General features: G+C 39.8%; 1 protein-coding gene across 2 annotated transcripts; it reads left to right on the forward strand.

The window, feature by feature from the left end:
• KLF3 (KLF transcription factor 3) lies at positions 1-26,528 on the forward strand. Of its 2 annotated transcripts, XM_051790071.1 has the most exons (7): positions 1-275; positions 4,434-4,472; positions 11,184-11,280; positions 18,620-19,115; positions 19,995-20,145; positions 24,549-24,709; positions 25,774-26,528. In XM_051790071.1, the coding sequence occupies exons 3-7, from the start codon at positions 11,224-11,226 to the stop codon at positions 25,953-25,955; spliced, it is 1,047 nt and encodes a 348-aa protein (XP_051646031.1). In that variant the 5' UTR covers positions 1-275; positions 4,434-4,472; positions 11,184-11,223; the 3' UTR covers positions 25,956-26,528. The 2 variants fall into 2 exon arrangements, with proteins under 2 accessions (XP_051646031.1, XP_051646030.1); XM_051790070.1 differs by lacking the exons at positions 1-275; positions 4,434-4,472; positions 11,184-11,280 and adding an exon at positions 11,289-14,614.
• The last annotated feature ends 884 nt before the right edge of the window (positions 26,529-27,412 follow it).

Raw genomic sequence — 27,412 nt, forward strand, 5'->3', positions numbered from 1 at the left:
GGCGCCGGCGTCATGTGACAGCGGGGCCCGGTGCCAGCAGCCCGGGGGGAAGGCGAGCAGGCGGGCGGAGGGCGGGAGCGGGGCGGCGGGCGGGCAGCTCCTCCTCGCACACACACCCGGAGCCACCGCCGAGGCGCCTCAGCCGCGGGGACGCGGGACACGCCGGCCTCGCGCTTCGGAGCCACCGGAGCGCCCCCAGCCCCCGCCACCTACCGCGGCCCCCGGCGCTGCGGGAGCCGACGGAGACCGGGCACGCACCGCACTGCCCGCCGAGCGTAAGTTTGATGGGGGGGATGCGGGGGCCGGGCTGTGCCGGCTGCGGGATGGAGGTGCCGGAGGAGGAAAGTTTCCAGGCGCTGGGAGCAGCGTGGAGCCCGAGGCGGCAAGGGATGGGATGCCGCGGGAGCCGCCGCCGCGCCGGGGGTGGCGGAACTGTGTCTCCGTCGGGTCGCAGCTGCGGGGAGGGGGGAAGCAGGACTGGCCTCGGGGTTAGCGGGGTTCTCAGCAGGCGGGGGAACTCCGTGCGCGGCCGGGGGGAGCCGGGGCTGCGTGCCGCCGTGTCCGCCGGGCGGGCAGCGCACCTGCGTGGCCAGCGGGGCCGCTCGGGGGGCGCCTCCCCCGGTGCCCTCCCCCGCGGCGGAGGCTGAGGCCCTCCCGCCCGCCTGCCCAGGGCGGGCGGGCCTGCGGGTCGCCCGCCCCTCGGGGCTACTGTGCCGCCCGCGGGGCCGCAGCTCCGTCGTCGTGCCGGAGCGGGACAGGCAGCCTCGGGTAGAGACTGAAGAGCCATCAGATCCCGGGCGGGATATAGCGCCCGAGCAAACGGAGGTGGACAGCTTAGCGGTCTCGGTCGGCTCCGCGGGCGGCGGAGGGGATGCCGGGGCAGAAGCTCGCCTCCGGGCCGTGCCCCATCCGCAGCGCGGAGCGGGTCGGCAGCGCCGTGTCCCCAGTTTAACTCCCGGTGAAGTCAAGGGTGAAATCAGCGCCCAAAAATCTGTCCCTCGTATTGTCACCTCACCCAAGCAGCGTTCGGCCGCTGTGCCCGCGAAGGTATAACGTGGAACTGCCCGGCAGAGAAGTGTGGAGTTAGAAATAACCGCTGTAATCACCTTCCCTTTGATGGATGCCGATTGGGGGGGGGGGGTGTTCCTCTCTTTTTTCCCCTTTTTGTTTTTTGTTTGTTTGTGTTTGGTTTTAGGGTTTTTGGGGGAGTTTGTTTTTTTGTTTGTTTTTAACCGAAATGGGAATAGGAGTTATTTGCTTTGGACCGACGTCAGGTGAGTGCCTGGCACTGCAAGGGGAGCCGTGGAAAAAAAATAAGGCTTAGCAACACGAGCCCGCCCTGGGAGATCACAGCACCTAACTGGAGGTTGGGAGAAAGACCTGTTTCAGAATAGCTCAAGTGGTCGTTCAAGAGTTATATAAAAATATACATTAAAGTTATTTTGTGCCCTTCCCTTGTACTGTACCTGCACTGTTTGCTGTGTTTTATTTGCTTCCTTGACTTTGAAAATTCAGGAAGTGTCACTGTTTGTGGAACTGAGCTCGGAAGGTTTTACTGTTGGGAAAAGCTGAATTTGGATGTCTGATAGGAGAGCTCTGAAGACTTGACTTTATTTAAACTAATATGCATAAATGTACATTACCCATATTGAAAACAGGATTACATGGCTGCTCACTAGTGACTTTTCCATACAATACTTCTAAGGTACACTGACTTGATAATCACATGAGGAGTTGGTTCTTGTGTGAACGGAATTACATCTGGATTTGATAATCCTGCCTGACCCAGAAGATACTTATTTCAAACTAACTTTCTTCTTGTATTTTTAAGAATATATTGTCTGGTATCAAAATACAAAAAGCTGAAGCTGACTCGAGTAGCCTTTTTTATTTTTTCACAAGGAGGGTCACAAACAAATGTTTTTCACGATATTTCTTTCTTTTTCTTTTTTTTTTTTTTTTCCCTGTGCACCCCGTTATTGCCGTGTCTCAGACCATGAGGGAGACTGGGGGTAGGGGCAAGGGGGGTGGGCAGAAAAGGATACTAAGTGGTCTCTCCCTTCCCTGAGAATCCGAGCAGAATTCCCTCCAAGTAGCAGAGCTATGAGTGAGCCCTTAGGTACTGTGAGGATTTGACCTAGGTACCACCTGCTTAGCCAAAAGCAAAATCTTCAGATAAATAACGATGTAAATGTGAGTTTAGTCGAAGGCTCAGAGGTAATAGAGATGGGGGTTATACAACCACCAAATTATTTATATTTCCAGTTATTCAGTATGAAGAAAGGAACTGATACTATTGGCGTAAAATCAACACCCACACATTGCTGTGTAGATGCTGTACTAGCCAGTTGTCACTCCATGTGCATTTATTAAATTCCAGCCTTCAAACCCCACATTAGTGTTACTGTGGTAGTCATCCACGTAATTTGCTGCACCATGTTCTCACATTGGATAGTATTAGGTGTCCCACCCATGGTATATCAATAACCAGTGCAAAGTATGTAAGAGAAGACAGTATTTGAAACCATTGCTTTGAAGGAAAACAAGTGAAGTTATTCTACTGTATGACATCTAGACAAGATGTGCTACTTTTCTGCCTCATGTTGTCGGCTTATTTATTCAGCTGTATATTCAGATACTTCTAAAATAAATGTATTATATCCACGGAAAATCAGGTTCTGAAATGAAGTCTGAGTGCATATGGACAGGGATGTGGAAGGCTAAGCACGCAATGGCTTAGAAAAATATTTTTGTGTTCACTGAGTGATGTTCGTCCTCAGGTGTTGAGCAGTGCTGAGCAAGAGTGAGCCACTGTCCAGGAGCAGCCCCAAGCTTTACAAATCCCTCCTGCAATGGCCTCATCCCCTAGTCTGTCTGTGAAGAAGGTGCTCGCTGTCAGGCTCGGTGCTGCCTCTTTGATGTTGTGAAGTTGTAGCTGTGTTTAGCTACTGGCATTCTGTAAATACAGTAATACACCAGCTGGTCGAAGGGAAGGTTTCAGCAAATCCTCATGACTTGTGGTGTCTAAAAATCTCCTGTTTCCTCACGTTAAGGGAGCCTGTTTGTAAATAGGGCAGGTCCCCTGCATAAGGACAGTGTTTTTATTCACACCCAATGAACAAACACCTCCACCCACTGTTGTTGTTTTAAAAGACTCCAGCTGCTCATGAATATAGGGTCAGGGAGGGCTGCCTAAATGTTTCTCTGTGCTTTCTCCCCAGCGCAGCCAGCAGAGCTGTTTCCTGTTCTTTGTTTCAAGGCTGGGGTTTGCGTCACACATTCCAAGTGGCATATGTGGTGCTCTTTCCTGTTTCAGGCTGTTTTCTGGCAGTTTGGTAGCTTCATCCAGGCCCCTTGTCACTGCCCCTCAACTTCCAATCCCCACCCGATGAGTTATCATGTCTCTACACACTCAGGATTGCTTAAGATGCCTGTGTTATGTCATAACGAGGTTTCCAAGTTAACCTTTAACGCACACCCTCGACTCCAATGTAGTTCTGGGAGTGAACTGGAGAGCTTTGCTCTGTTTGCTGAAAACTTGAACTCAAGTCTCCAGAAAGTTATGAGCCAGTTTTCTGCTCTCGCTCGCTCATCAGCTGATCTGGAATATCTCCATTAAAGTCACAGAGTTGCACTGATCTATAAAGAGTATGAGAAGAAAATCCACATCTGTCAGCTTGTATTTATAAGAGGGTTTTGGCTTCTGCCCTTACCCAAGCTGAATGGTCCACCATAAGCACTTTGTATTTCCAGATCTCAAAAAGTATTTTCTCCTTATACAAACTAGAAGATTTACTGTCCTGCAGATGTAATACAGAAAATGAGACATTGCTAGTTAACTTTTCTTTGGCGTTAATAAGTACTGCTGTCCCACATTTTCTATTTTTGAAGGCATAAAATTAATTTTTTTACTCCTGTTTTATATTTATCTTTACCCCTCACCCTGTTGCAGGCAGGCATAGTGAAATATTGAGAGGAAATTAAGTAAAACATAAATCTTTCTGTTCCTTTGGGTCTGACAGAAGAAGAGCTAAAGGACCCAAGCCAAAGGTCTTTGAAATCAAGAGAAAGACTTGCATTAACTTCAGTGTGCTTTGAATCAGGCCCTGGATGAAAATGCAAGATGGAGTGTTAATTCTTCTCTGTCAGTTATAGCCTGGAATATGCATAGCTTCTGTACACACAGAAATACTTCCACCTTTTCATTTTACTCCTTTGTTTTTTTATTTCAATAATTTTTAAAGTAATCTTTTGGTTCTGTTCTTGGTCTTCTGGATGCTACAAGTTAGCTGTTTGTGATCATTGCAGATATCTTTTAGGAAGTATCTGAAATACACACTTTAAACTTGTTTCAGCACTTAATTTTATGCAAAAAATAATTTTTATTGAACTATGTGCACATACTTATATCAAACTGTTTTTTGTCTGTTCAGAAATCCAGATAATAAGAAGTATTTGACCACACAGTTTTGGTAAGTTGTTTATTGATTATTTTAATTTGTTGTTCTCGGTTGTTTTTACTTTGTTGTTTTTCTGTTCATTTTAGAACACCATAGATGAGTTTATCCATTAGAACACAAATCTTCATTCTAGTACTGCTAATTTGCACAGGATTTCAAACATTTAATCTTTTTTTCCAATGTCAGGAAAAGAGTTACATTTAACTGTGTTTAGTACTGGAAACTGGTGTATAATAAATGCAGTAAATTTTGTGGTTCGCACCTTTTTGTAGCCAGAAGTTCTACAAAATAAGGAACTGAGGTTAAAATTATAATAGTTTTGTAAACCAACTTTTAAATACTAATTAACACCGCTAACAGGAGGCCTTTTAGAGTTCTTTTATGGTGTCAGCATTCAAGCTTTGTGTTTTCATTCCGAGGCTAGTTGCTTCCAATCCAGAATATGAAGTTTGGCAGAGCTAGTTTTAGGAGAGAGATTTAACTCTTCCCTGTTAAGCATTTACTTGATGTCAGAGCTTCCTTTAAGGGTTTTGTAGCTGTAGGTAGTAGTTCCCACGGGAAGGAAGTGTAAGTGTAGATCAGCCAAATGGAAAGACAGAGCTCCAACAGGTTTTTAATAGTAAACTAACTCAGAATGGAAAAAAAAATGCAACCAAATGTGTGGTCTGCCTATCATACAGTCAGTGTGTGTTACCAGCAAACTAACTTGATCCATGAAGGCATGACAGACTTTCCACTTTTAAAGAGTCTAAGCTGCTTTGATCACTGTCACATTTGTACCCACTCTGTATCCAGCTCTTTCCCTTGGTTGTTTTTGTTTGTTTTTTTTTCCATTTCTGTAGGTACATAGAAGTTCATCAACATTTGCCCAGTATTCAGATCCTTGTTCAAATTAATCATTTAGGCTATTATTTGTAAATGTACACTTCCTTTCTCTAGGATTAGATTTCTACCTTCTTTCCCTTACTTTAAAAAATGTAGAATCTTCTTTTTCATTTGTTTCATGAAATAGCAGAAACCTTTGCATAAGAGAACAGTATTTTCTGTCATTCTTTCTTCGTAATAAAAAGGCCTAATATTTCACCTTTTAAATTATCTTAAAAATTAACCTCTTAAAAAAAGCACAACAAAAATAACGAAGTTAGGTTTGGAAGGGAAAGATTATCATACCATTCCACATACTTCACTTGTTTTCAAAAGTCTGATCTTTTATCCTTACTAGACTGTTTCTCCTTCTAAGAAGTAGCTTGAGACAGGAAACCAGACAGCAGTCTGCTCTGATAAGGGAGAATATTGTCTAATGGAGGTGCCTCAAGAGCTTTTTTTTTCCTCCTTCTCTTAGGTTCAGTAAATACAGAACTGAAGGTTGAACAGGGTTTACATGGGCTTAATTTTTCCTTGGTAAGGAAGACATCTTCTTAACAAGCAATTCAAGAACATTTTTGCCCCAAAATTTTTACCTACAAGAAAGCTATTTCCAGGCATGTGGCTTCAAAGAGCCTGCAACAGTATTGTCGTAAACTTAAAGGAAATACCAATTAGTCTGCTACACAGGTGATAAATAATTATGTCAAAGCAGTTCTAGGTCAAACAAGGTGACATCAGCGAAGTTATGATGCACAAATTGTGCAAAAACACAGGTTTTTCAGCCTACTTGCAGGCCTGAAAGGAGGAAGGTAAAAGATTCTCAAATCTTTGCTAAAAAGCAAAAATAGTTTGAAATACTAAATAACAGAATCCTGTAGAAATGCTCTTTTTCTTCATACCTGTCAATAAAACTTAAAGGAGAAAGTTTTTGCCTGCATATCATTTTCTTTTACATAATATCCTAACTTTTTCAACAATTATTACTCTTTCCTAGTGGAAATCCAGTGAATGAAAAACAAAGAAGGCTGCTGATCAATGGAGCATTTTCTTGGGGTGCTAGTTCTTCATGATTCTCCCTCTGCTCTGTTCTTCATGGGCAGGCTGGACTGGTCTCCTCCTCCAGCACCATGTCTGGACCTTTGTTCCTGCCCCCATTCTTGCTTGCTTTGACTGATTCTGACTGCTGTGCTGAGCTGGAGAGTTTCCTTGCCTGCTGCTATTTTGGGGTTGAGTGCAGTTAAGCACTTGCTTACTTCCCATTAAAGTCAATGGAACTTTAGAAACACTTTTTTGCTGACTCAGATCTTGATGAGCAACTGGTCCAGTAAGTGAAAACACATTACTAGCCCTGGAAAACTCTTTTTATACCTTCCCTATGGAATGTTGGTCTCAGAAACTGGTTTCTCTCTGTCAAACTCTCTTTCAAGGCTCCACTGAAGATGACTTCTCACCTGGGTTCAGAAAACCTCCCTACCCTTTTGGATTTCATCTATGGAGAATCTTCTGATAGTACCGCTTCTCCTTAGTACCAGGAGAAGTTTGACTTGAGGCTCACAGGAGAGTTGTTTCAAAGCAACAGCCTGAGTCCCAGAGGGCTTGGACTGAAGAGCTTTGGCTGCATGACTTAAAGTTGATTGCTAGATACCACCATGCTGCAAGAGCTGCAGTGTCTTTACAGAGAGCACTCATGCAGTGCTAATTTAGCAGATACCATTATATTGTTCTGTAATTATACTGACAATAACAGTCATACCTTAAAGCTTCTAGACAAAGCCTCGCTGTACATGTGGCAGCATTCCTTTGCTTCCCCCAGGCACAAAGACTGAGGAAGCAAACCCCGTATGTGCTTTCAGGCAGAGTGAAGAGAGGCAGAATTTATGGTCACCACCCCCCCGTCTGCCACAGGGTCAGGTCACTCACTGACTGTTCTTCCAGGTATTTAGTGAAAGCAGAGGCTTATGTTAGAAGGACGCTTTGTTGTTGGATGCACACAGTCAAAACTGGCCCTCTGCCCCACCCTTTCCTTTCATAACAGGTTTGCAGAGTTGGTGGACCTTGAAGGTAGATGTGTAGAGCTGCTGGGAGTAGCTGCACTGCAGTCGCTCTTTTCCAGCTGCTCTGCAGTGTAGATGTGTAGTCTGGGTGCATTCTTTAACCACTTTGCACTTTTCATCTAGGGTAAATAATCCATACAAGCCCTTATTGTCTGAATGCATGTTAAGAATCTTTAAGCTTTCATTTAATTATGTCTTTGAAATAATAAACCATACACCTGTCAGAAAGTTGGTGTCAAGAATTCTTCAATCCTGACAAGGTGATAAGCTCTAATGATAATGAACTTTCCTTCCGGAATAGAGACCTTGCTGTATATTGTATGTTGGATCATAAGGGCAGAGTTTCTGTTGTTTCTGGCTTGCTGTCTTCACTGGACTTCAGATATGAGAGTACTGAGGGACTTTGCCTCGACTTTACCTTGCACCTGTCCTTATTTGCATACAAAAACCAGTTGCTTCATTCGTCTTTCTGAAGTACAGGGTGTGAGCAAAATCTTATCAAAAGCCATGTCCTGTTTGGACAAGTTGGACTGACTTGGCAGAGATCCACAGGGTGGAGTGAATGGGAGGAGGCAAGAAAGTAAAACTGGGTGGCTTGTTAGCTGAAAAAAAGAGAGAGCAAAAAAAAGAGAGGGTGGAATGTTTGCCTACCGGATTGCAGTTAATTATTTAGTTTCAGATTACATGCATTTTAAATTCTTTTACCCCACATGAGTAAACCCTTTAATGCAAAATAGTTTACATAATAAAGTGAAAAACAAAGACCTTATTTTTTAATAGACTTAATATGAACATATTGTTGTTGCCTCACTGATTTTCCAGAGCACCTCAGGAGTGAGAGATGGTATTTTGTTTTTCCAGAAATTAGTTGTATATACTAAACAATTTGCAGGCTTTCAAACAAATACATTCTGAAATCATGGTGTAAAGTAGAACCCAACTGGTTTTTCATTCCTCTGTAATAGAAACAGATAAGATTGTTTACCTTCCCTATTACCCCCTTCTCACACGTTTAGGAGAGAGAGATTGGGATTTTTTGAGTTAGTAGGCATGCTTTTACAAATACACTGGGAAAAATTACCTACTTTTTAGTAAAACTAGTATGCTTTACTTGTGTGTGAGCGTACATGCATGTGGTCCAAGCTATCAATTTGGAGCATTATTTTTAAATACAAAGACCATTGTTTTGTGGGTTTATTTATAGCCTTAGGAAAGTATCCTTTTGAGCTAAATTTTAAATGCCAGATCCAAAGCTGGTTTGTAATGATTCTGTTGCAGTCCACCAAATAAGATCTGGATGGACAGGACCAAGCATTACATGCTAATTAATTTTCCTTTCTTGAAAATTGGTTTCCACTCACTATCAAATAGGCAAAATAAAACCTGCTGCTTAAGAATAACATATGATAAAAATGCTCGATTTCTCTACTGTGATGTGTTAATAAAAGTAAGGTTTTCCTCTACTGCTCTTATATGACTGCACTTGAGAAAGATTGAGAATTATTTTTCACTTTTATTCAGAGCAGTACACTTTCTGTTGTCTGTGCCAGTCTAATTCCTACACAGTAATTTAGAGCTATCTCGGGAAACACTCAAATGTGTAGCATGACATGTCAAATGTATATCAAGTGTCTTTTCACACACTTTCTTGAAAAGGAGTAACTCTTAAACTAAAGAAATCCAGTTTTAAAATTACAAAAATGACAGAAAGTATGAGCATCACTGCATTTACTTAGAAGAAACTCCTCTTTCTTTTCCCTTCCTTCCTGCCTTCCTTCCCACCTTCCCTCCTTTCTTCCTTTTTTTCTTCTTGCTTTCTCTCTTTCTCTTCTTTCTCTCCTTTGTTTCCTCCTTTCTTCCTTCACTTAAGTACAAATTAGTCTGTCACATTATCTATGCACATGCAAACTAAAAATTGGAAGTTTTCTGAAAACTGAAGGAATTAGTTCCAAATTCTTATATGGGCAGTCTGAGTGGCTACATTTTACTATAAACATTTTTAGTGTCTAATATAACTAGGAGTATAATTTCTTTCTGTTTTCACGTTCCATATATATGTGTGAGAACGAGTGATGTATAGATATGTGGATGTATTTCTGGGAAGACAGTCTTCTGAAACATCAGCTCTAGCTATGTGAAATGTTAAAACCCTGAAAAAGATAACTAGATAATGGTTATCTAAAAGATAACCATTCAAAGAAGTATAGTATAATTAATAACTTTCTCACAAATGTATTTAAGGTATTTACAGAATTATCACAACTTTTAGCAAATAATGCTGAAAGTTACACAACCACTCCTAAACTAAAACTACGTAGTAAGTTTAAACTGGAAATTACATTAAGCTGTGTTATTTGTTCCACTTTGGTTTTGCAATTTGCCTTTGTCAGGCCTTCAACTTTTGTAAGAAGAATTATGAAAATACTTTAATTTACTTTTGCTACTTGTTTCCATTATTCAAAATGCACACCGTTGTAATATATTTTCAAAAGTCTTTAAATGTTATTTGTATGCCTGAATAATTAATGATAGACTTGTAACAACTCAAGTCATCTTTCTCTGGAAGCTTTTAACAAATTTTGATCTATAAACACACATTAATTCAAGATTGTTCATTAGTGTAGGCTTGTTAGAATTTTTTTAATTTGAGCAGCTCCATCTTAAAATGTTCATTTACATTTCTGAGAGAATTTTCCAGCCACAGCTACAAATCTGTTGGTGAGCCTTCAGCCTGTTCCACGGGGTGAATTGCCTGGATGGTGGAGTCTGTCTGTATTTGCTTCTTTCCAGTGCCATCTACTGGCCAAAAGGGAATTGGTGTCATTTATTTTTGTCCTCACATCTTAATAGAGGTCATACCACTTCCAGGCAGGATTGTGAACTGTATGGGGTGTGGTCAGAACTTGCTCCTTTAACATCTGTCATAATGTATAACGTCAAGTGATTTATAAAAAGCTTGCCAACGTCTAAATGTTATTTTGAACAACTTTCCTTTGCTTTCCTTAGTTTCTACTCTGTACCCTTATGGCTTTGCCTCAAAGAGGTATCTCCTCCTTTCCTTCACAGCATCTTTCCAAGATGACCATGACAAATGTGTAGAATGATAGTGATGAAATGCATCACACTAAGTACTTTAATTTCAGGCATTTTGAGATTGGATAAGAAAAGGCAACTGAAACTGCACAGAATGCAAGCAGATTTTTTGAAGTGCTTTTCTTTTGCACAGTTAGCACAAATAGTTGTTGAATTGTCACTAAATCCATTATGCCATGGAAATAACTGATGCATTTTTTTATGTTGTCATTGCAGCATGTTGAATGTAGTCCAAGTTAGTCCTGGATTTTAGTTTTTATTTTGCATTGATTATCAGTGTCATTGTATGTGAACTATTGAACATTTCTGTTAGAACTCTTAAAGGAGAGATATCCTCTCCAGAATCAGTTCACTTGTATGAAGAAAATTCTTCTGAAGTTGTAATGCTGGTGAGAAATGCTTAGTCTAAACTGTGATGTGTTTAAACACTGGCAGCTAATGAAAGTGACAGTTCTGTGGTCTTGGTATGCTGACATACACAATAAAATTCAAATTAACTTTTGTTAAATTGAGCAAATGTCTCTTTGTTTCAGTAGCAGCTTGGAAAGAATGAACTTACAATAAATAAAATATTTAAGCTTAGTCAAATATTTAAGAATCTATGTTAGAGATTGATAAGTATTCACTTTAATCTGACAAAATAGTAAGTTCTCTACAATTCAGAAAGTTGATTAGGGTGGCTTTCTAACACTTTGTCTTTGCCTTGCAGGCCAGGACATCAGAAGCATCAGAACAGGTGAATAAAAAAGATGCTAATGTTTGACCCAGTCCCTATCAAGCAAGAAGCCATGGAGCCTGTTTCAGTGGTAAGACTTTTAAAATATATTGACCTTTGTGATGACTGTTTTTTTCATCTTAAGTCATACTAAGATTTCGTTAAGCTTTGGACTAGTTGGGAAAGCTTGTGAAGCTATGTTTTGCTCTTAATGCACTCAGATTCACATTCTAAGAAAACTTTCTGTAGTTTATTAATTTATTGCCTTAAATGACCTGACCCATTGCCTGTCAGATTTTCTCTGGGGATGGGAGCAACAGCAAAGTTTCAATAGCTCCCATCTCCAGAACAGAGGAGAGAACATTCAGGAACTTGTGAGCTCTGCAAATATGATCTCTTGTTTGTGGTGCTGATGGAGATGGGTTGAAATTAAGTTACTGTGCTTCACAGTGAAGTGACAAGAGCCTGTGGTTTCAGTGTTACACCTTGGAACTAAATGAACAGCTTCTCACTGTCCCTTTTTCTGTTTCTCTCTTGGTTGTGACAACACATGCCTGGGGCAAACTCTGTGCTCTAAATCTAATCCTAAAACAAAAAAACCAAACAACAACAATGGCTTTTTACTGGGTAAACTAGTTGCACTGCTTTAGCATGTGAACAGCTGAGAACTAGGGCAGTGGAGAAGGAACCCAGGGGAAAGGGGGGAGAAGAGGCACTACTTTAAAATTGGATTCATTTTCAGTGAATTTGATATATAAGGTCATCTCAGAGAAGAGTCTGATAAGTAAGAGCGGCAGGGACGTGTGGATGGGAGCTGTAAAATGAGAGTTGTGAAGATACAGGCTGCTGCTGAAGGGAAGGTTTTGGCTTTTCTCCCTCCTTGCCAGCTTCGTGTCTCCTTTGTGTGACTGAAGAATTGTGTGGCGCTAGAATGATTTGGATCAGCTCACTGAATGGTCAGAATTGCTAACCCACCAAAAATACTCATTTTTTGGTCAGATTGGGAAGCTGATCTGACTCATTCCGTGCAGCTGCTCAATATTTGAGCAAGGGGAGCGGGGAGGATGAGGGAAAGGGGCCTCCCCTTTCAGCAGTAGCCCACAATAACATCAGATTAAATGTAACATGAAACTACACCCCTAGAAAGGCTGATCAATTAAAAGGGTGAAGTCAGTTTACATAACTTAGAGTACATTAAACTCATGCTCTGAATGGCATCTTTTGATGGAAAGTTTGTTTCCTGTTTTATTTAAAATATAGAATAATTTTCATAAATTTAAATGCATCTGTAAGCAGTCTGATTTCTTCAGTGCTATTGATAACATGTTTTGGGAATTAAGTTTATGTGCATTTTAAAATCACAGTTTGACTTTTGTGGGGTTTGTTTACTTGAGAGCAATGATAGATAAATAGCTGTCACTGAAAGTGTGAATATGATGAATTCCAATATTTGGATCAGGAAAGAACCTTAGTATTGGCCAGTCTGTCTGTCAGTTTAATCACAATTATTGTGTAACCTTATTAGCGATGATTATCTAAGGATATCTAATGGTGTCCATCAAAAGCAGAAAATGGTCTGGTTTTAGGAAAAAAATGCTGTTACTGTCTTTTGGGCCATCTTTTGTGGACATCTGCCTTCATCCCCCAAAGAAAGTTCTGCAGGGGCTTGCGGTGATGCATGAGGTGCACAAATGCCCCAAACAGACTTGTACTTCTGCAAGATGGACAGGCTTGGTACCTCAGGAGGCTCACCAGGAAAGGAGCAAGCAGTCTTTCCCAGACGAGCAGATGAAGGAAAAACTGCAAGGGGAAGAACAAGGGAGCATTTCTGAGCCCAGTGCATTTCAAGACTGTAGTTCCAAATGTTGCTTCTCATCCTTCTCGTAGTGGTGTGGTGTCTTCCATGCATTGGACCTCTGGAGTGTTCTTACAACTCAGTGTGATCACTCTGACCGGCCCTTAGAGACTACTCAGAGCATTTTACCAAATCCTTATGTTTTTCTTTTTGTTATTACATAATGAGAAAAAAAAGGACAATATAAAAAGCAGAAAGTCCAGAAGAAAGCATGTTTTTTGAGTGAGGTTCCCCTCATTGGATACTATTCTGGTTTCCCTCAGGCTAAGGACCATGTGCATTTCAGCTTATTTAAACACACAGGCTGTTTAACCCCAAGCCCTCGAGGTCCCTAGCTCTTCTTGGTCTTGTGGCTTCCTTGGAGTCCTGCTGCCACATGGTCCCATCAGAAACTGCTCTGGAGGCACCTCTCATGGGAGGAATTGTGATATGGAGGGAACACAGAAAAGGATAGCACCCACTGACTGAATTAGTTTTCTTGACCACCTTTTGAGGAGGTGGAATGGAAAAGAAACTGTCAATGTGAGGTTGTGGAGGTGCTAAGCATATCACTACAGGCTGACATAACCCAGAAATCTAAAATCAGGATTATTTTTATTGCATCCTTCATTCCAGTAGTATTGTTAGAGGCCAAATTAAATTGAGCCCCTTAGGAATTATTCACTCTTCTATCTGAACATACACTGTAAGTGTAAAGTCTGTCTTTAAAGCATACCATTAGTTGGAGTGGGAGAAGGAAATTAATAATGATTTTGACACCACTGTATTTCAGCGTGTGTGGATGAAAGGATTAACTTCTTCTGAGGTGACTGAAGCTCGCACTCACAGTATTTCATCACTCTACCAACAGCTCATGCCATTTATTGAAATGAATTATTGAACAGATCTTATGATAGTTCTTAATGAACCAATGACAGTGTCATCTGAGTCCTACCTAAATATTTGCTGCAAGGACTTTTTAAACATTTGGACAAATACCAGTTACCATTTGGTGAAATAAGTTGCTCTTTTGTGAGTTACCATCTTTATTTGAATTTGAATTGAATTGAAACAGTTTTTCTATGTGTAGCAGAGAAAGTACCTGACCAGAGAAGACTCTTGGTCAAGCACAAGAAGTATGACACTGCGAGTCATTATGATGGGATTTGTTGCTAATAGAGTATCTAAATATTGCCAATGGAGTATATGATATAATCAAGTCTAAAGGGTTATAATACGTGCATAAGCAGGTTCAGCTAGAAACATGCAGGTTTGTAGTCCTTGGCCTTGCAGCATGTACAATTCCAAAGGAACAAAGCATCCGTGGAACTACTTTAGGATTTTATCTCTGCATGTGACTGAATCTTGGCACTTTTACTCACCTGCTCAAAAATGAGTGTTCCAGTCTTTGCTCTTGATGTACTATGCAGACCTCCCTGCTGTGGGAGGGGGAATCTGTCTGGAAGCTGCCTACAACCTTGGGAGACCAGTTGGCCCCATCTCCAGCAGCATTTTTACCCTTTTGCAAGCCAATGTGCACCAAAGTCTATCTCAATCATCAGAGCTCCCCATCATGGAATGCATTAACTGTGTGAGTATCCAGGCAGTTACTGCTGCAGTTCCCACCTGGCGTTCTTGTCTTAGGATAAGGTTACACCTTGGGATGCTTATTCTTTAATAGACTTTGTGACTAAAAGCATTTAAGATTTAAATTGCGCAAGCTTTTTCCTTTCTAGCGTTCTTGCAATGAAACAAATGTTCATAGGTGCTGACATTGTGATCGTCCCTGACAAACCTGCAGCACTCTAAATGCGCTGATGTTTAGTGATGGAATGTTTAATTTATTGAAGCTGGGTGAACTTTGTACTATATACGAATAACAGCAATTCTAACAGAAGTACTTAATATTTCTTACATGTTTTCTTCCAAGAGGCTGGCCAAATTTTAAAGTGAAATTAACAGGGTTGTGTAGTTTATAAAAGACTTGGTGAATTGCTTGAAAATCTGCTCACCTGTACAAAAATTAAGATGTTATACTGTGGCAGTATAACAGAATTTGGCAAATTATATTAGAGTAGTACTTGGTAATGTCCTCTTCTGGAAGCCGTAGTTGTTCCGAATGGTAATAGGAGTGCATGTGAAATATTTGGGCAGTCTTTATGCTTGACAGATTGACAAGAGGAGAAGCATAGTGATTTTCCTTTGGGATTTACTGTTTTAATTGTATGAGCCACATGGATACAACTCAAAAATATGAAAAGTACCTTTGATTTATTTTCTAGTTTCTTTGTAGCTTCAGTGCTCTGAGTTTTATATGGACAAACAGCACAGAAAGGTAGATGAATTGCTTTGTAAGGTCCAAAGAGGGAAAGTGATGATACCAAACATCCCCCAGATGGGGACTGTAAGGAGATATATATTGAAGTACAATCTTGCATCATTATAATGATCTACTGTCGTGACATACTGTTCTACCTAAGGATGTTTGAGAAAGCGGAATTTACAGGAAAGTGAGAATTTGTTGGGTTTTTTTCAATCCCAAGTCAGATCAAACTCCTGCATATGCTGTTAATTCCCACAGAAGAAATCCAAGGAAAATGCATCACCTTAAATATTTTAGGAACACAGAGCAATGGTGTCTCATTTTCTGTCATTCCACTAGAACACTTTGCCTAATCTAGGACAGGTGAGAGAAGACTACTTTTGCAAACTGTGAAATACACTCCTGCTTCCTGCACTTGGTGACATTTAGAAAACTAAACAGAGGTAGTTGGGCTTTTTTTTATTCGTTTGCTGTAAATAATACTCCTTATTTACAGAGAGAGACTGTGAAGTCTTCCTTACTCTCCCATCCCATATCCCCAAGGGGTGCTGTCTGCTTCCCTGGCAAAGAAAAGAAAAGCTACACCAAATTTGAAAGCAATGGTTCATATCAACCTAATGGCAATCACTGTGTACCAGGACCTAGAAACTGAAACTTTGCTGTGCTAAAAGATGCAGGAGGTTTAACTTCAGAGCCAGGGTAGATCTGAGTGTGACTTACTCCAAATGAACAGGTTTTCCACCAGGCTTCATCGGTAGGGAAGCAAAACTGTTTTCCTCCAGTGTCTGATTGACAGCAGATATTTTCTTTTTCATTGTTCTAGCATCCTTCTTGACTTTTTCACGTTTTTTTCCCCAAAAACAATTTGTCATACCACAATGCTGTGACAACTTTATCTGCAGTTCAGATAGAATAGCAATTAAAACTGCAGAAGGAAGAAAAGTGTAGGAAAATTATTCAGCTTCTCCAAACTGCCAGAAAATATAGCTGATACTAAATCTGTGCCAGCTTAATTACAACAATGAAAACCTTCTATGCAAGATAATACAAGGCATATGGGGTAAAATACCAAGTCCCTAAAATAATCACTTCTTTAAAACATCATTATTTTCTTTCTAATTCTTGGAAAGTATTTCTTGCTTATCTAAATACATTCTACTTAAATTTTCTAATTTAGAGTTCTCTGCACAACATTTTAATACTTTGGTATTTTTTTCAACACGCACACCCACCTCTGGTGTCGAAGAGTTGAAAGGGGGTAACTGTTCATATAAAAAGGTTACAGCTGACCAGCAGCCTTCTCTGAGATTTAAATTGCACAGGCTTTTTCCTTTCTAGCATTCTTGCAATGAAACAAATGTTTGTAGGCACTGGCATTGTGGTCATCCCTGACAAACCTGCAGCGCTGTAAATGCACTGATGCTTAGCAGTGGAATGTTTAATGTAATTTGTTGAAGCTAGGTGAACTATAACCCAATAACAGCAAAAACTATAAACCAATAACAGCAATTTTAACAGAAGTACTTAATGTTTTGTTCCTGTTTAAATTTTTATTTTTTTCTCAGATTTAATAGGTAGTAAATGCTGTTAAATATTAAATTCTATCAATATTTGCTGGTCTTCATCAGTTAGAATGGTAATGATTTTGTTCCTTGGCTCAGCAGTACTGGCAAGTCTACAGACAGCACTGCTTGCAATAATGGCATTTTAATAAAATTCTGAGAAACCAGTTACCATCAAAGACAAATGTTTTTATAGATTGAATTTGTAAGAATAGTCATAAAGAGAATAAAGTTTCAGAGGTTTTAATGTAATATTTACTGTTTGAAGATTAATCACCATTGTGTATGCTGCTTTGTTTGAATATTTTATGGAAGAGGTGACTCAGCTTTGTTGTTTTGTCACAGTGCTTTGAATGCAGCAGGAAAATTTTATATTTTTTAAACTCACTATTTCAAACAGTAACTGAAAAGAAGAAAACTACATTTGTGTCATTTCTCAAAAACACTTTTAGTTAACATTGAAAACCAGGAAGACGTATTACTAGAGGTTTTTACCACAGGAAAAAATAATTGAAATGTTATGGAAACAATTATATAAAAATACAGTAGTTTTATACTTCTGATCTGTTTAACTTTCTACCATTTTGAACATTTTTTAATCCCACTCATCAAAGTAATTTTGGTGTCAAAGAATTAATCAGTTTTTTAAGATTAGTGTGAAACTGCTTAGCCTTGATGTGAAGGGTTACTTAGCTAAAATCCAGAGATAGCATTTTATTTTAAAAAATTGACAACAGGACTAAAATTCTGTGTTCACTGCTTGTTCTATGTCTCTCTGCTATGTTAGAACATCTCATCCGTTTCTGCAGTAAATTAGCTGTTAGTAAACAACCTCAATTTTCAACAGTTTTTAAATGCAAAATTGGTCTGGATAGTTGTTTAATAATACTGTACTCTGCAGTGTATGTTAATACTTCTTGGTTTATAAAAATAATTAGTATAAATAACATAATAATATATAAAATTATTATTAAAATATGGAGATCATCACATAGGTCAAGATTGGCTTTGGGGTTTATATTGTAATGAGAACTGCTAGCTACCATTAACAGGAATATTCTTCCAAATGTTTATCCCTATACTTTTTTTCCAAAATCAGACTGGCTAGTTATCTGCTTTATACTCAAAAAAGGTTTAGAAAGATTTAGAATTTTCCTTTTGCACTCTTCAGTTTCTCACCCATTACTTATATAGTGTATTTTTTATTGATTGTTGGGTTCAGATGCATCATTTCTTGCTTTAGCGATTGATTGTTTAGCAATTACCGTAGCATTTGATAGCGACCTATTACTTGGAATTTTAAGTCAAATTTAACTCCCCTCTTGCTAGAATTCTTGACCCTCAGTATAATACTTCTATGCTGGGCGTTAGCAGCATGCATCTCCCAGATCAATTAAGAAATATGCAGCTTAGTGTATAACAAGCAGGTTTTAAGGGAGAAAATAGTTGAATAAGCCTTGAAGATTTGCTTTCATAATCTGTTTTACATTGCTTCTGAAACAGTGAATCAGTACTTGAGTAACTTCCTTTGTGTGGAATCTTAGGCTTTATTTAATTCACTTTTATTTAGAAAGTACAATAAAGTACAATAAAGTGCTCTCATTAAACTTTTTTATTTTGCCTCAGTTTTATTAGCTGTCTTTCTTTTTCAGCAGTAACTGTGTGATTTATTATTTGATTTTCTTTATTTCTTTTCCACTCCTTCTGACAGTCATACCCCTCCAATTATATGGACCAAATGAAGCCAAACAAATACAGCGTCATTTATTCTACACCAAGTATGTTGCACAATAAATTCTACTCCAGCCCTGAAGGACTATCAAATGGAATCCAGATGGAGCCAGTAGACCTTACGGTAAATAAACGGAGCTCACCACCTTCAACTGGAAGTTCTCCGTCCCCACTAAAATTTCAGACTGTGCATAGGAGAACTTCACCTGGATTGACTCTGTCCTCACCCAGCTCACCTCTCAGTAAATTCACACCATCACCCCCAGGAGTACAGCCTATTTCTATGCCAATAACAATCCCACCTGTAATGGCTGCTGCTCTTTCACGCCACGGACTGAGAAGCCCTGGAATACTCCCAGTTATACAGCCTGTTGTGGTCCAGCCAGTTCCTTTTATGTATGCTCCCCATCTCCAGCAGCCCATCATGGTGTCCACAGTTCTTGCAGATGAGATGGAAACTCCGAGTAGCATGCAAGGTTGGTGTTGTCAGAGTTCTTTTTTATGCCATCTCATACTGTGAAAATAACACAATATCCAAGCACTTGTTTCCTGTACTTCTTTGCATTTTAGGAAATGGAACATAATTCCTGTTCTTCCAAAATATTCAGGCATAGAATTTGTTTTGCAAATATTTTACCAAACTCACCAAGGTTATAGAATCACAATATGACTTAGTTTGAAAAGACCTCTGAGATCATTGAGCCTAATCTTTGACCAGTCACCACCTTGTCAACTACACCATGGCACTGAGTGCCACATCCAATTTTTCCTTAAACGCCTCCAGGGACAGTGACTCCTCCACCCCCCTGGGTAGCCCATCCCATTCACCCTTTCTGTGAAGGCATTCCTCCTGATGCCCAACCTAAACCTCCCCTGGTGCAGCTTGAGGCCCTTGCCTCTCATCCTGTTGCAAATTGCCTGGGAGAAGAGACTGACCCCCACCTGGCTACAGGCTCCTTTCAGGTAGCTGTAGAGAGTGATGAGGTCACCCCTGAGCCTCCTCTTCATGCTAAACAACCCCAGCTCCCTCAGCTGGTCCTCTTAGGACTTGTGCTCCAAGCCTTTCACCAGTTTTGTTACCCTTCTTTATACCTACAAAAAACTGTTTAACTACTGAGATTTGGATTGATAAAAATATTGGACTGATGAAAATGAATAGAAGTGCTTTGAATCATAGGTCATCAGGAGATAGACTAAAACTGGAAAATTTTGTATTTAGCATGAATTTTCACACTAAATATAGAACTGATGGATTTCTTTTGTTTTAACTATAGATTTTTATGTATATTTTTTATTTCTATAACTCTTCATATTTTTTATGTATTGCCTTCCCTCTCCTACCCTCCCCCATACAGTGCCTGTCATTGAGTCTTATGAGAAGCCTACACTGAAGAAAACAATCAAAGTAGAGCCAGGAAGTGAACCATCGAAGACTGACTTCTATCCTGAACAAATGTCACCTCCAATGATGACCTCATTGTCTCCCCAGCAAGTAATGTTGCAAGAGTAAGTAGCCAACAGTAGTTCCAAGATCAGCAGAAGAATGGAAAGCAGTTCATTGGAGTATTTACGAGTTTTGAGGAGTGGGAAGGATTGTTGCTGTACTTTAGAACATGTGGTAAATACAGAAAAACATTCTTCCCTCCCACCACTGCCACTGTGAAATGTGATTTCAACTTTTTTTTCTCCCTTCTTTAGCAATATGGGAGTTGATACATCTTTATATATCACAACCACATAGATCTGCCATTTATATAACACATTTCTGAAATGATGATAGTCCCAATCCTACAGTTTACTGAGAATAGAACTCCCAGTAAACCAGTGATAATCTGTTTATGTAAAACCAGCAGCAAACTTGAAAGATAGCTCAAAGAGATTTCATACTGATCTCTGTATTTACGTTACTTGAAATATCTTCCTTTAAAATGAGTGTTGTGACTTTCTCTTCCTGGAGGACTTCTTTGTTTTTTCAAAAATTTTGGCTGGTTGGTGGAAAGAACTTCTTTGGGCTTACAAGTTCTCTGTATATCCAGTGAAATTCCATGTTTACACAAGGCCATTGTTCTGTGGGTGATATTTTTGGCAGCTCAGGTAGTTTCTGAAGCTGTCCTTCCTCACAACCACTTGTTTCCATCCCAGTACTAACTTATCGAGCTGGTATAGCCTTTACCGGGGCCACTGCATGAACTAGATCACAGATCTAATTGGGTTTAAAATAGTACTGTTTGCAGAAGGCAGGGCAAGGGCTGTTTGAAGGCAGGGCAAGGGCTAGAAAGAAGAAATTAGTAAACCTTCTCATTGGAACCATTAAAAATTTCTCAGGAGGCATCTGAGCAGCCATGGGCATCCTTTCCATTTCCTGTTTTCCTAGGGAAAACTCTGTCAACTTATTAAAACCATGGAATGGCCCAGAGCCCGGCTCATCCTTCAGCAGGCAGTGCTCTGGGTAGGCATGCAGGCTGCCAGCGTGGCCTTGGCAGGAGCTGAAGTTGGAACTGAGCACAACTCATAGCACATAAGCTCAGAATCCATTTCTGCCCTTTCTTCCTGCTCATTGAAACCCTTGGGGCACTTATATTTGACCTCACCTCATAGAGTAGGGAAAAAGGGCTCCAAGCCAGACTCTCAAAACCCAGTGTGAGTGTGATTCAGAAAGAGAAAGGAAGCGTAAGGCGGGTGGTCTCCTGCATTTCCTTCAGCAGGCTGCCTCTCCCTCCTGCTCATGGCCATTGGGTTAGAAGGCACACTGCAGCTCCAGGCCTTCTTGTGGGCACCTCTCCTTGGCTTCAAACAAGCTTCAAACAGCTAGCTTTTATAAACTATATGCTGTTAATTTTAAAATAACCTTATATGTTTTATTATAGTAAACATACAATATAAACATCCATGTTTACTAGTTGCTTACTTACCTTCCATAATGGACCTGCCACACAAGGCAGTCAGGTCTTGGAACTAACTACTGCTAAGTCAGGACTATCAAATATTTCAGTTTAGTTTTTGCCTTTGTTAAGCCTCTTTAACAAGAGCAAACCAGTAAGTGCTGTTCCTGGCTTGTACCACACCCTTCCTCCAGGGCTGAGACTTCTACAGACTTGTCACCTGCATTAGTGATTTGCATTATAAAGTTCCCAATGAGTCCAGTTTCCACAGGAAACCCATCCGCTGAGCAAAGAATATAAAATTTGGTATACTGTGTAGATAGCTTTGTTACAAAAAAAAAATTTCTATAGTCCATGTTTCCAAAGCATCTCCTCTGCTTGCCCATACAGAGCATTATGTTTATGGAGACCCTGTCCTTGCATTGTAATAACTTAAATACCTACATAACTGTCCTGTAGAGCTGCAGTTCTTGATTATTCCTAAACCCAGCCCTTTCAAGCTCACGCTCAGCTGTATCCAAAACAAGAAGTTTATAACTTGTATTTTTTTATCTTTATATCGTTAAAAAATACATAAATCACACAAGTTATGAGATGAGAGATCTAAATCTTTATAAAAAAAACCCCTGTCGTTTCTCAGCTTTGTCAGCGTGTGCATTAAGAGCTATAGTTAAGCAATGACAATTTTATCATTTTTCATAGGTTCCAACTGCCTAAAGTGCACTATTCAGACACATGAGCTACATTAAAGGGACATAGGAAACCTTCAGTCTCCCTTTTAAGTGACTTATTTTGGTTGAGCGTTAGGTTTTGGCATACACACTATATATGTATATGTATGTATGTATGTATGTATATATATGTATAATGTTGGTGACATTTCTGTAGGAGTGGCGGGACTTTCCAGTACCTCTGATAATCAATGTAACTATGTAATAACTTCCAAAATCAAACTTGAGGTAATAATCTCTAGCCCAATATAAGAAGCTTAATTAACGTATTTTCATGCAAATGTCGAAGTCTCACTCGTGCTGTCAACACAATGTGGTCTGTGGTGAAGGAGAAAAATGTGTTGAAATTGTAACATGATTTTTGGAAGATACTCTTATCAATTGAAGAGTGACACATAAGTGGGTAGACTTAAATGAATTTGTATCTGGTTGTATAAGAGGGAATGAAAGAATTATGGCTGTGCTTTTATTATTGGCACTTACTTAATATTTACCTCTGAATTTTGACACCTCCTTAACCATTTTTTAAAATTGCCACACCCTATCTGATTATTGATAACATTCTGTTGTCTTACCAGCCTCATCTCCTCTAAAGGGAAAAGGAGACAAATTCTCAGTGCTTCTTCTAGATGCTTTGAGATTGAAAATCATCACAAATGGTGTAGGGTCGATACCCTTTTTCTCCCTTTTCCCAGATGTTAGCATGTACAGGACTAGCCTCCACACATAATGATTTAAACCAAGTTTGTTTGCTGTCCTAACCCAGAGCTTCTCCAAAAAGACGAGTATGCAACAGCGTTTAAACTGAACATTGCTTTGGAGAACCATTTCTTTGGAAGCTAGAAGTCTGCCTTTCTTATTTAAGAGTGTGTACATCTGTGTCTGACATCACCATCTGGGGTTTCCTGCCATTATAATATTTTTAGCTAGATCTAATATGTACTTAAAGAGTACATCACTCAGCAGTCACAGAACCACCAATGAAAGAAAATTTGGCTCCCAATTTCAAGCTTGTAACTCTAATTAAAAGAATTAAAAACAGAATTAAACTTTTCCCACATCACTAATCCCCATCCTGCTGTTTTCTTCTTAAACCATGCAGATTTTCTGTCTTTAGCACATGCCCTTTATTTTGCTCAGAAAAGTAGGTATTCAATGTTTCTGAAAATTAGTCCTTAAAGGAACTTGGTGTAAGTAACTAATAGAACCTAGTGTTATAAAACGTAATTCAATTGGTAAAAAACGGTGAAATACAGTAACTGAGAAAAGACAGGAGTTCTAGAAAGCGCATTTCTGCCACATGGAGGAGTTGGTTTTGCAACAAGGAATGCTAATACCTGCACATTATATTCTAAGTTTCAGTTAAAAGCTAAAAAGTATATTAAAAGCTTTGATACAGATCTGCTAATGGGCTGAAAAATGCAACCTTGTGAGGTTGAAAGATTTGTAATGCCACATACCTTTTTGACAAACATACTTGTTGCCTTTTCTAACATTGGTGTGGAAGAAAGAATCAAAGTTGTCCCCAGCTATACAGTAGGGTGTCATTCAACAGTCAGCCTTTTAAGAAGCTCGTATGTTTTCACGTGTGCGAATGTTTATGGTTGTGTTTGTTGCAGAAGTCTGTATGTAGTTAGTACATGTCTTACCTGTGCTGTACCTGTGGGCTTCTAAAGTGAAAAATCATGTTTATGAAGGTGGAGGGACAACTTCAGACATCCTGTGGGTGTGGCACACAGGCTAAGCTCTACTTTTAGGAATTGACGTCAGTGGTACAGGGAGGCCGCACCCTCCTGCCAGCACCAAACAGGAAATTCTTAATTACATTTTAAAGGAGTGGCTGGAACAATAAAGACTGCCTTCTGCTTTGAAACCCTAAAGATACAATTTCTTTAATAACATGGAATAGCTGTTTCCAGTTACAAGCAAAATAGTTATATTTGAAGGATAACGAAAAATTGTGAACAAGGAAATTTCACTATGAACGTTGAGAAATCTAGGGTTGACTGAAAAATAAGAATTTGAAGAGAGTTTTTCCTAAGTATGTTAAAAAAACCAGTTACAAAGTAGTAAAAATGGCTACATCATGCCACAAACTGAGTAAACATTTAAAAATATTACTGCTAGAGTACACAAAATGTGCTAACCCTGTTGAATTTTTCAACATGCATGTAATAGTGTTCTTTCTGCCAAGAGACAGAGTAATAGTGAATAAAAGGCTCTGTTATGAATCACACTAGTTGAGGTTAGCTGTGCTAAATGTTTTTCATTTTTAACATTCAATTTGACTTTGCAGGAATCACCCTTCAGTTATAGTTCAGCCAGGAAAGAGACCTTTACCTGTGGAATCTCCAGACACACAAAGAAAACGTAGAATACATCGATGTGATTATGAAGGCTGCAACAAAGTCTACACTAAAAGCTCCCATCTGAAGGCTCACCGAAGAACCCATACAGGTTTGAGTACTGCTATGCTTCTCTTTCATCAAGTCTGTGGTAAAATAGTAGCCTAAGTTTGTTGTTCCTGCTAATGGCCAGGTGACCACAGGCATAAGTAACAAAATGAAAGAAATCAGATCTGGCATTGAGGATATAATTACAGGCTGAGCAAAAGACAGAGGACATAGCAGGAAAACCCACAGCAAGAGACTGTAAGCAGGTTCTTGGGGTTTGCTGGTGTACTTTACATTCACTGGCTCTTCACTCATTTTGTGTCCAATTGCTTGCAGATTACTCAATCTGCACAACCTGTAAACACCAAAACAGTTCAAATTGCACTGCCTCACCTCTGACATCACTGTTAAATTTGACTGAGACTTCCATGGGAGTGGCCCATTTGCAGAAATCTGGACTGTGTGCCAAATGCAAACACATATGCTCTGTGGACATGCTACCCAGTGGTCCAGTGGTTCTCTTTTCTGAATGAGTGTTCAAGTAAGTGTATCCCCATCTCTGCTCTCCACAGAAATGTTCATCTTGGCATGCTAAATGAATATATACACATCCAAGGTTTTGCGGCAGTACAGCAGTGTTAAAAAAGAGGGAGAATGACATATTAGAAAGTAATGATTGAGAGAGATTTTGAGATACTTGTGACAATGGTGCCAGTTATTAAATTTCAGAAATCACAAGAAAATTTCTGCCTGCTGTTCTGAATGGTAGCACAGTCCTTTCCCCCAGCTAATCTGGAATGAGTTCCCCGTTTTGAAAATACATGAAAAAAATGCTTAAACCTTCGCACTTCTGGGCTTGATGAGACAAAACAAGTGCTAATATGGCAGAGAGAGGAACAAAGAGACAACAAAAAGATAAGTTGTGGCAGGAAACAATTTTTTGGTCTGTTAACTCTGACTACACAGTTTCTAGTGCAGAAATCTCTGCAGCCTTGTGCTGTTTACAGACCTTTTCAGTAAGCAATTAAGTACTTGCTGAAATTTGACAAGGCAAGAGAATAAATCTGTCAGATATTTAACTGATGTGTTCATGTCTTAAAATCCCCACTTCTGTGTTTCTTTTTCCAGGTGAAAAACCGTACAAATGCACTTGGGAGGGATGCACATGGAAGTTTGCTCGTTCTGATGAACTAACGCGGCATTTCCGCAAGCACACAGGAATCAAACCTTTTCAGTGCCCAGACTGTGACCGTAGCTTTTCTCGTTCGGACCATCTTGCTCTTCACAGAAAACGCCACATGCTAGTCTGAATGTCTTCTGTCCCTGACTCCTGTCACACTTTTTTTGTTTTTTACACATGCATTTTAATTTGGATTCAGCTGGTCTGGATCTCTGAGTTTATACCATTAAAAGCTTACATATGGTCAGTAACAGATGTTATCTAACCCTCCTATGTCCTTGCCACGGGTCAGACCTAAAGAATGTGAATACTTCTTTTTTTTCTCTCCTGGGGATGCTAAGCAAACCCTTTCTACATTCAGTATGTTTAATGTATTCCATTTGTGAATAAGGGAATTTGTAAACTAACGGCTTTTGTTGGTTTCTTCATATAATCAACCCAGAATATACTGATAAAGTAGTAAATGTTATTGAATATCCAAAATGCTAGTCCTTGCCAGACACTTTCATTTATGTGCCCAGTAAGGGATACACTCTCATTTTATGCTCAACAATGCAATGAATGAACTCTCCTGGCTGTGTTGATTTCTGCAATGTGGTTAATGCAACAGTTTTAGAAAGACATTTGATTTAGAAATCCCCTCTGCCCAAACAGTGAGTAACACTGAGGAAATAAATCTAAACAGTGTAATTACTTTACAGAAGGATTGAGTCATAGTATCATTTACCCCAGTCAAGAAGAAAAATTGGCAGGAATGGGTCCGTACATAACACTGTGCATCTAAACCAATATAATCTGTCATCTGTATTATAGAGTAGTAGATATCCTTGTTTTTATTGGATAATGCCCCGGTGGATTTGTTAAATGAAGACCTTGAGTGACACTGTATGTCTGGTTTCTGTGCAAGTGTATGGGTGGAACACACAGTCAAGAAAACAGCCTGAAGCTGAGTCAGGGGAGATGTAGGTTGGATATCAAGAAAATGTTTTTCACCCAGAGGGTGGTTGGGCACTGGAACAGGCTCCCCAGGGAAGTGGTCACAGCATGAAGCCTGACAGAGTTCAAGAAGTGTTTGGACAATGCTCTCAGGCACATGCTGTGACTCTTGGGGATGGTCCCGTGCAGGGCCAGCGGTTGAACTCGATGATCTAAATGGGTCCCTTCCAAGTCAGGATAGTCTATAATTTTATTGTACTCTCCTGTGACTTGGCATTACATGATATTCATAGAAATCTACTGCACCTCATTTCAGGGATATAGACTATCCCCCTGCAATCATGCCCCTGCATTTCCTCTAAATAATTTTTCTCTTTACCTCAGAAAATAGCAATCATTATGTCAAAAATGCTCTGAACTGTGAGTACTACTTTAATACACTACAGTATTTAAAATTATTAATCCACAATATTTTTGTAAGAAGATGGCGTCCGATATGATGCACTTCTGATAAATTGAGTCATGTTTCTGTTTTGGATAAAAGTGTACACCAAATCATCCATTTCCTAACTCTGATTTGTGACTCTGGTAGTCTCTCTTTGTAGGTAGGCAAAGCTTCCATGTAGATGTGTCTGTTGCATTAAAACTTCA

Source organism: Manacus candei, unplaced genomic scaffold (genome assembly GCF_025592945.1).
Source record: "Manacus candei isolate 608988 ecotype Guabito, Panama unplaced genomic scaffold, ASM2559294v1 h1tg000028l, whole genome shotgun sequence".
Taxonomy (NCBI): Eukaryota; Metazoa; Chordata; class Aves; order Passeriformes; family Pipridae; genus Manacus; species Manacus candei.

Coding starts and splice junctions, on each gene's coding strand:
- KLF3 (XM_051790070.1), top strand. CDS start 14,441: ATGTACTATGCAGACCTCCCTGCTGTGGGAGGGGGAATCTGTCTGGAA. Junction 14,615..18,619: donor TCATGGAATGCATTAACTGT/GTGAGTATCCAG, acceptor TCCTTCTGACAG/TCATACCCCTCCAATTATAT. Junction 19,116..19,994: donor AACTCCGAGTAGCATGCAAG/GTTGGTGTTGTC, acceptor TCCCCCATACAG/TGCCTGTCATTGAGTCTTAT.